At 34.2% G+C, this 10,193-nt stretch overlaps 1 protein-coding gene across 1 annotated transcript; it reads left to right on the top strand.

Annotated features, from left to right (window-relative positions):
• The first annotated feature begins 931 nt into the window (after nucleotides 1–931).
• Nucleotides 932–10,193, top strand: LOC136819777 (neuronal acetylcholine receptor subunit alpha-9-like). The gene is made up of 6 exons (XM_067076019.1): nucleotides 932–1,082; nucleotides 1,348–1,392; nucleotides 2,248–2,357; nucleotides 2,579–2,875; nucleotides 8,446–8,738; nucleotides 9,392–10,193. Exons 1-6 carry the CDS (start codon nucleotides 957–959, stop codon nucleotides 10,021–10,023), a joined length of 1,503 nt encoding a protein of 500 aa, XP_066932120.1. The 5' UTR covers nucleotides 932–956; the 3' UTR covers nucleotides 10,024–10,193.

Below are 10,193 nucleotides of genomic sequence, written 5' to 3'. Positions count from 1 at the left end.
CCACCAATCTTAGGAATTCTAAAGTTTTCTATCAATATTTTGATCTCCCCTCTTTACCACCAACAATATCTCTTCGTGTGAGAAAATGTCATTTTTGTTTATAAAATATATGGTCATTTCTGATTTTCATCGAACTTTTTACAAGAAATTTTATTTGGGACTTAAAGGTCCTTTGTTTGTCGATCTTTAGCTTTGAAAGGACCCTTGACAAAAGACTCACCATAGCCAATGGTCAAAGGGTTTACAAAAAAAGTCATCATGTTTATCAAAATCTAGAACCCTAGCTTTTTGTTTAAAAAAGCCATTTTGTAATATTAAAGTATCTACTTCACATTTTAAATTTAGAATTGGGCAAATTGAAGTGAGGTTTGTTTTGCGGGTAATTGTTACAACTCTGACAACGGTGTGACAAAAAAAATCAACTAGCGCCTTGTTGATGTGATGAATTGGATATCTGGGGTTCAAATTGTTTTACTGCTTCATTGTTTAGGTGAGTAACCATGATTGATTTGGTGATCACCGACCTAATCAAAAAATGTCTAATCAATCAAGCTAAGGTTTGTCAGTTTGCATTCATTCACCCCCTTTCTCGATTGTTTTGTAGTGAAAACTTAAGTCTTTGATATCTGAAAATGATTACCCTACTGTCATGATCTTGTTTCGGAAAACCCTGATTTTTTATTTTTGAGTTCAAACTCAACTCAAAACTCAGATTTGCAAACAAGCAACATGAAAAGAAGTCATCTTTTTCGCATATTTTTGGTTTTAGTATGTTTAGATAAAGGTAAACGACTTTTTCGCTTGGTAATAAGCGTCGTTGAACGCCATTTAAGGTCTAACCATGATATAATAAAATTTATACATTAGCTAAGAGTTCTCTTTTAAGGTATTTTCGAAGAAATAAAATAATTTTTTCATTTCTCACTATAGGTTACTCTTCTGGCTGGAATGAAGAAATGGATTTATTTCGAGATTTATTTCTCACAAATGAAGGCTATACGTCAAAAGCTAGACCTGTCCTTGATAAAAGCAAACCAGTTATTGTCAAAATGAATATCGCTCTTGCTCAAGTTGTCGAGTTGGTAAGTTTCATTTTCGTTTTGTTTACACTAGGAGTTTTACTAAGTTACTAAGGGCAACAAGGCTTGCTATAAAACTAATTTCCAATAGACACGATAGCACATACTGGAAGTTGATATAGATTAAATTTTCATTAGGACCATTGTAAAATGAGTCAGGCAATAAAAATGTTTTTAAAGTTATTAAAATGACAACAACAGACTGACATAAAAAACTGTTGAGGTTTTATTGGTAATGATGAGCGATATCTTATCGATTTCTCTATAGAACGACAGAGATCAATCACTAACCACCAACATTTGGATTCGTCAGGTAATTTGAAATCTTTTTAATTCGATTTAGTATTTCTTTTCCTTATTAGTAGGGGGGCAAACCTTAGCATCTTTCGTGGAACTCACCGCATGTGATTGATTCGAAAGTAGATAGGATTTTGAAACTTTTTCTTTAGAGGGGCCTGCGAATTATGCCTGGCAAAAGTTTTTATGACCAAAAAACTGACGTTGTGGGTAAAACTCCTAACCCACAAAACAGACAAAAAATTGATAATTTTTCAAAGTTTACTTGAACGCAAATGAATTCGCGGGCCCTCTCAAAAAAATCTCAAAATCCTACCTATCCTATCTAAGATGCTACGGATCATAATGAATGCCTCTACCTCAAGCATATCTATCTTCTATCTTCTCTATCGTCAATGTTTTATAATACAAGTTCAAATACACATGAACTTTAAGGACATTATTTTAACATATCTAAAACCAGATTTTTGGCGTCATTCGAGCCTGGTAATTCTTAGCTTCCAATTGGAAAATTTTCAAAATTTCAATAATATAGGTTAAAATCAGGATATTTAGAGCAGAATAAGGGACCCTTTCTTTGAAGGCTTAAAAAATTTTAAAAATTAATAAACGGGGGTGGGGGTTCTAATAAGGTCCGGGGGTTGGAAAATTAACAAGCGGGGGGGAGGGCGTTTATTTGGATTCAAATTCCCTTTCAACACGGCTTTTGAGGCAAAGAATTATAACTTGTTTTTAACTCATGTCGAAGCTCAATATTTGGTTTCGCTAGTTTTTGGGCTCAGTTATTAAAAATTTTCTTTTGGAAATGTGAGTTTTGGTCTTCATCAACAGTTCTGTATTGTTTTCTTGTTTTCTTCATATTTTATTCTAGTTTTGGAAGAATGAATTTTTAACGTGGAATCCATCAGACTATGCAAACATTACAGAATTGACAATCACTAAAAATTGGATTTGGACTCCAGACTTAGTTCTTTATAACAGGTAATTATTCCAATAATATGAGGTAATCAACTTTCAAAGAGCTTTAATTCATTTTTCTGTAAAAATGTAATGTGTGATAAATTTGATTTTTCCACGGGAAAAATCTTGGTTCAGGGTGATCGCAAAACGAAAGAAACTTCTATAAAAAAAAACACCTTGGCTTGGCTCCTTGATTCCGAAACGCTGTACTCATATTCCCATGAAATTTATCTTCTTTTTAGTGTGGAGGACAACTGGAACGGACAACTTGACCAATACAAAACACGAATCATAATCCGGTATGATGGCCTACACACGTGGTATATCCCAGCTATCATAACTGCTGGATGTTCAATCGATATTCGATTTTTCCCTTTCGATTACCAGAAATGTCCGTTACAATTTGGTTCGTGGTCTTATTCGAGTCCTGAGTTGGATTTGGAGTTGACAAGAAATGATATTGACTTGAGTTTTTATCAAGAAAGTTCACAATTTTGGTTGATTCGAACGGAAGCTGTTCGGAATAGTGTCAAATACAGGTAATTCTTTTTCTTAGAAAAGCATGCGCTTAAATATATCAAGAAATACAGAACTAAAGGCTTGGGGACACGAAAAGTTTTTTTGCGTTGGTGCAATGCAACATGCTCCATCCCATCAACACAAGAAAAAAGTGCGTATCCCATGGTTTTCTTTTTTGTTTCATTGGACAAAAAGTGAGAGAAATTCTCAATTACCACGCTGATTTTGTCCCTGTGACAAAAGTGAGAGACACACAAATGTTATTAAAAGTATTGTCGATTTCACTTTTATTGTTAGACAAGAAAATGGGGTAGAGACAAAAAACCGTTTTAAGTTGGTGGGATGGAGCATGTTGCATTGCACAAACGCGAAAAAACTTCTCGTGTCCCCAAGCCTTAACTTACAATTGCTATAAGGTGTGGTGTTTCATGCTGGCGCAATCTTCAAGCAATGCAGGTGTATTGCAGATTTTATTTCAATTTTTATTTTTTTTTGAAGTTCTTTATTTCTTGATATTTTGCTGGAATTTTTTCGAATTTTATTGAGCACTTTGTGATTCTATTTATTTCACCTAAATTTGTCAAATATAGAAAACAAGTGCTATTAGTTCCAATTTGTTTTCTGCTGAAAAGTTTAATTTCTAAATGAATATTCCTCTACAGAATTTCAGAAAGATAATTCTACTTTAAGTGTCAGAAAAAAACGGATAACTTAAAATTCAACCTGAGGGGAGTGCTTAAATCTTTCGTTTCGCATCTTCGAATCGTTATTAATAAGTTCCAATCAGGGGATAATGATTAATGAAATTGTTATGACTAAAGCCAAAAATGATATATCGATGCTAATTTAAAAGTTATTCCTAGAAAAGAAGAAAGTCTAAAAACGCTAGCGAGAGACGTGACGCTGGGAATAAAGGATTCCAACGCGGTTGGGTAGTATGTTTGCTTCAAATGCCTGGGTATTGAGTTTAGAAAGAAATTTATTTAGAAATCATTGATTGTCTTTTCATAGACAATCTCCCTAGGAATTCATGACATTCATGACGTAATTTTTTCTATGGAAATACCCCGGTTTTAGCCAGTAGTGGCAAGTTTAAACTAGAAAAAAGTTTTATAAAATTTACCACCACTTGCAAAAACGGGGTCTTTCCGTAGAAAACATTACGTCATGAATATCATAAATATGTTATACACTGTAAAGGCTTTAGTGTTTGTATAAATCAAACCCTGTATGTCGCGAGTTTCCCTTATGAATGTCTAATCTTTCTAGAAATTTCTCAAACTAAAATTTAAATTTCCTCCTTCTATCTTTTTAGAAATAATATAATAAGTATATACTTAAGATCAATAGGTCTTTGTTATTTGACCTTTGTCTTAAAATTTGTAATCGGTATTAGAAATTCTTTAAGAATGACTAATTGATCTGACGGTTTTTTTAACTCGATTTATTTTCACAAGAAGCTTTAAGCCTTCTGACACAGAAGTTCAAGAGTGGATCCATGAATCAACAACGTTATAAAGTTACTGGTTGTTACGAATCTCATGCAACACACTTGTGTAGAAGATGTCGCAATCAAGATTCGGACCATTTTTCATCAATCAAAATTGTAAAGTAAAAGACTGTAAGGAAAATCATGGCAAACATACATGTAGGCTATGTTGGGACATCGATTCGACTCATTTCTCGTCTGGATGCCCTCGTGCGCAGACTTTATACCATGGATCTAAAATCAGGGTTGTCAACCCGATATCGATTGATGGATTGAAGGGAAGCGATGATGGACGTCTAGGTCCTGGCATCTACTTTGTAGAAACATTGAAACAGGCAGAATTAATCAGTAGAAGACATCATGGCAATGATAACGATGCTGTTGTATTCAAATGTAGAGTTTTCATGGGCAATATGGCTGAACTCAAAAATCAAGCTGGAGAAGCATGGCAGCAGAACTTTGATTCGGCGAAATCATTGCATCCTAAGTGGGCTGGAATCAATCACAAATTTACTGAGTATTGTTTAAAAAATAAAGACAACTGCATTGTAACCTCCATAATTATTAACAATAAAGAAATTGTTAAAGATGAAGATAAATCTTGGGGAGAGGCAGAGCGCTACATCCGTAATCTTGACCCAAACGCATCAAAGAGTGTTATAAAGAAAGCATTGCAAGGACTGCAAAATCTTACTGGATTTCAACAAGAAGATTTTGAGAAAATTAAATTTCAATACACCTATTTGAAAAATGAGGCGAAGTCAATCATTAAAAAAGCTCAACGTCGTAAAAACCGTCTGCAAATCAGAGGATTTAAAATGCCGAGCCCATCTGGAGTATTAAAACGATGGTATCTAATATTTAAAATCTTCATGACACTTTTCTTCATTTGTAATTCAGCCTGGTCCGTACGACATCTTTTTCAACAAGGTAACGAAAAAATGCGACCGTCATTGATTTCTTTCGCATTATTCTTCACCATCCAGTTCCTGGCAAATCTGTTTTTTCTAATCGTGCATGTTATTGATTCAGACAGTACTGAGCCGCACAGAATTAGCCTACTAGTGTCAATTATCAAGATACTGATCTCATTTTTTATGGAAATGCCTATGCTGGTTTCACAGGCTGTGGCCATGAACCATATAAACAATCTGGTATGGAGTGATTTTAACTGGGACCTGGCAATACAATTTCAATTTATATTTAATCTTCTCTGTTTTTCTATCATCGATGTTTCCTATATTGCTTTGAATAAGAATGGATTCCGGTTTAGAAAACTCTTTAAGTGGATTCCACTTGTAATAATTTTATCACCACTTATGGTTGCGTTTATTTTCACACCCATCCATTTGGTTCAATTCGGTTTTGATTGGAAACTCAGTGATCTCAAGGGCGAACTCGGAAATGATATAAACACTCATAACATACTAAAAGCCTCATTGTACATCGGTATACTTGGTATATGGACTTGGCCGGTATCATTTTGGATATTTACAGTAGTTACTATTAAAACTATTTTTAACTATTCAATAAAATCTTTACGCAGAAAAAGAAATGTGGCAGTACTTTGTATGTGGTTTTTAATATCGTTCGAGATGTGGTGTGGAGTCTGGTCGATATTTCATGTTTTGAGATATGATAAGAAAACAGCTAAGGTTGTAACGATATTCATCATAAAAACTGTTGCAAGTTTGCTTTACTTCTTATGCTTTTGTCTTAATCGCATTAAGTCAAAGAAATGGTTACTGGCTTATATGATTGCCAAAGCCATTATGGATTTTGTACTTGACATGCCGATGCTGATAATTCAAATAGAGTTCCTAAAAGAACTCGAAGATCTTCTTTGGAGTGACCACGGTGGAATAGTGGCAATGCAAACTTGGTATATTCTCCGAATTGTACCGTTTTTTGCCATACTTACTGTGTCACATTACGGATCTACAATATATGGTTTTTTCGACCTTCTTCAAGAAATCATAAAATTTTTGGTACTACCCCTTATACCACTCTTATTAACCAGCGCATTTTTATTTGCTCCAGTGTATGTATCAGAATTCGGCTGGAACTTTACACCTACCTTACATGATTTACCGGGAAGAATTGGAGATAACACTGCAGTTGTTGATTTGCTTTATATTTCACTCAGTTTCGGAGTTTTTGGACTATATCTTTGGTCAATATTACTTTGCCTGCTTGTTTTGGTTGTTGGTTTTAGATGCTTGAAGTTATTTGACTCGGAAGATTAAATAGATTATTGTTTTTTTTTCTCATTTGAAAACAATCATTCTCCTGGAACACTAAAGGAAAGTCAATGAATAATTAGCTTTTTTGTTGTTTTACCGTTGACTCTCTCTAATTCGATCTTCAAGGGACTAAAATTTTTTTTCGAATTAGAGAAGGATTCGAATTACAGAAAGTATTAATTTTATACTAATTTCTAGCTGAGGGGACCAATATTTTAGTTCGAATTATAGAAGATTCGCATAGTAGAGGTTCGAATTACAGAGAGTTGACTGTACTGTTAACCTTGAGTTAAATTTAGTTCAAATTTGTAACCTATGATTTATATAAAGGTATGAAAATTAATTTATTTAAATTTTGTTATATTGGGCTGAAACTTTTCAAGCCAGAGAAAAAAAAGAGAATTCTACATTATACCGTAAAATGAGGATGGGCGAACTAAAACGAATATTGGAACGGAATTGCCTATTATTTTCCATTATTTTTCATTATTTTTATTGCACTTTTAGTATGGTTGTTAATGATCAATACACACTATAACTAGAAATAAAACTGATAATTATGTTTTTTTGTCTCTTTAAAATCAGAAGAATCTTTCTTGCGTAATAAATACAGCTTTGACAGCTTTGTAACAACATCCAAAATTGTAGGCTGCTGGCATCCACTAACGGATTCGTTCTCCTTTTAGACTACTACCTGGGGTTTTGTAGAGGTCTGCGATTCAGACTACCAAAATTGTTAAAGCCTTCAGATGTTCTTAACTTTTAAATTGAGTTTTAAGCATAAAAATGTTCTTACATGTTCTTATTTTCACTATTTTCATGAGTATTTTTGGCCATTTTCCTTTGAAATAGGATGTCTTAGAGTCTGCAAAGCCTTAGAATGTTCTGAACTTGTTCTTATAATATGTGTTGTAATAAATAAAAAACGTGTATTTACAGCAGCTTGTTATATTTCAAAGAATGTCGTGGTAATAATCCCTAGCAAGGCTTTTTTCGCAGGTCCAGTACGCCCCCTCTCTATACATTTAATTTGCTTACGAATACAAACTAAGCACTGGAACTAAGATCATTTTGATGATGACACTTTTTTCACAAAGAAGAGTGTACGAGCCAGCGAAATTTTGAGTTTTTGAGGTGATAAGGGGCGCCATTTTTGGTTTTTGGGCCCCTTATTTTTCGGCTCCCCTTCTCAAAAGGGCTCCCCTGGTGGGGCGTGGGCCCACCTGGCCTCCCTGCCACCACGCCACTGGTTGGTTCATCATATATTTACCGAACAATTTGAAATTTAATATAATTTACTGTAACTGTACTGTATTTGTACTCATTTGATAACAAACCGTGGGAAACTTTTAAGGAGTGGCCAAGCAGAATATGGCTCCCTTTTCAGAGAATTTTTTATTTCTGGTGTCCTCTCTGTATACTTTTTATTCTCTTAAACAGTAAGACACTTTAGTTTAAACGTATCTAGATCTAGGGGGTAGTTATCCAGTACATTTTCTTGTTGCATTTGTGGAACGCGAAAAAAACACTTTTCGCAGAAGTCTAGCTAATCAACTTAGCTGGGATGCAATAACACTCAGCTTTTTTTCTTTGTGAATTCTTAAACGCCCCTCGATTGGAGGGGCGTAGAAGGCGTATTTCCTTGATGATGCTTGCCATTTGGAAGCAAGGAAGAGTGGATTCGAACTTGAAGGGGTCAAGAATCTTCTTCGAGTTAGAAAAAAATTTGAATTACAAGAGTATTTTTATTTTGTATGACTTTCAACTTAAGAGACATATGATTTATTTCGAATTACAGAATTATAGAGGTTCCAATTAGAGAAAGTTGTCTTTATCTTAAATATATTGTTTATTCCAGTTGCTGTCCCCACCCTCTGACAGACATCACATTCACAATCGTTCTTAAGCGGAAAGCCGGTTTTCACATGTTTAATGTTATCGTTCCATCACTCGTCCTAACATTCTACGCTTTGTTCATATTCGCATTCCCCGAAGAGACTGGGGAAAGAATGGGATTGGCTATGGATTGCTTTTTAACCATTTCTATTCTTATGATGATGGTCTCGGATATGATGCCGATTGATTCCAATGTTACACCGCTATTGGGTGCTTTTATGTTGGTCAGTATGCTGTCAATCACTTTCTCAATTTGTAAGTTCCATTTGCATAGTTTTCATTCTTAATCTTAAGCATGTGAGGCCTTCTTTTTGAAGAAAAACACACATCTTTTCAAAAGATTACTTATTTGGTCCATTTTTTCAAAATATTTGTAATTTTGTACATTTTAAAACGCAATTTCGTGTATTTTCCTAATTTAGTTTTCCAAGGAAAATTAATTTAGTGTATTTTCCAAAGAAAATCAAATACTTGTATTTTCCAAGGAAAATTAATTTAGTGTATTTTCCAAGGAAAATTAATTTAGTGTATTTTCCAAGGAAAGTTAATTTAGTGTATTTTCCAAGGAAAATTAGTTTAGTGCATCATTCAAAGAAAATCAAATGCGTGTATTTTCCAAGGAAAAGGATGTCTGAAATTATTTGTATTTTCTGATACTGATAGTTGATACTGATAGCTGATTTTTGATAAATCGGATTCATGTATTTCTAAGGGACATCGCGACGTTATTAAATCTCATCAATAAAATCTTGTTTTTCCATATAATGTATTTGCTAATGAGTATTGATGGTGTAATTTTACAAGAAAAATCTTGTAAATTTTCAAAGGAAAATCTGAATCTGAATACTGAATACTTTTTAACTTGCATTTGCTATTTACACGACTGCCTTCACTTTAATTTTTTTTAGTTATGAATGCAGTATGTTTTAACATGCACCGTTCCGTTGCTGTACCAAATTGGCTTCATCATATTATTTTCAATCGAATACTACCTCTGACTGTCTTCAAATCATGTTTAAACAGTATTCGAAAATCTGGAAACTGTAGTAAATACGCGTGTTGCGAGGGTGTGTTTGCTGCCTCGATACGTCGTAAACAGAGCTCTACAACTCGATATTTTGAAGAAATGGACAGGTTGGAGGAACTGAAAAAATACGCAGCGAAATTCACTCCTGCGCATGCGTATGAGGCGAATACAGTTTTAGATACGAATTCCCTTGATGAAGAGTTTGTTGAAACGTATGAATTCATTCAAATGTATTTTCCAAAGCCACTATCCAATGATGAGGCGGTTGGTGGAAATGATGGTAACCCGCCCACTGACGCCCCTTCCTTCAAGTCTCAAAACGAAAGGGATAAAGAGAATGTAGAAACACTTCTTGAAAATGTTTACGGTGAAGAGGAGTCTGAATATATCTTAGATTTTTGGAGATGTGTTGCACAAACTACAGACCGTGTTTGCTTGATCTTTGTCTCCGTTTTATACGCTTCTATTTCTATAGGACTTATGTATCAAGTACCGAGTGTCAGCTTTACTTGATTTTATTTTGTAGTAAGTGATGATTGGGAAAATTAAATTTTGCGAAATTTTGGCAAATCAGCCAAAATTTCTTCCCTTAAGGTATACCAATAAGAAACTATTTTTGTTAGAAAGCCCTAAAGAGGCCTAAAAGAAAATGAAGGAATTAAATACCAGTTGGTCGAAGATTA

This window comes from Clytia hemisphaerica, unplaced genomic scaffold, assembly GCF_902728285.1.
Source record: "Clytia hemisphaerica strain Z4C2 unplaced genomic scaffold, Clytia hemisphaerica genome assembly, whole genome shotgun sequence".
Taxonomy (NCBI): Eukaryota; Metazoa; Cnidaria; class Hydrozoa; order Leptothecata; family Clytiidae; genus Clytia; species Clytia hemisphaerica.
The sequence above is the reverse complement of the archived record's forward strand: the minus strand, read 5'-3'. Positions and strand labels throughout refer to the sequence as shown.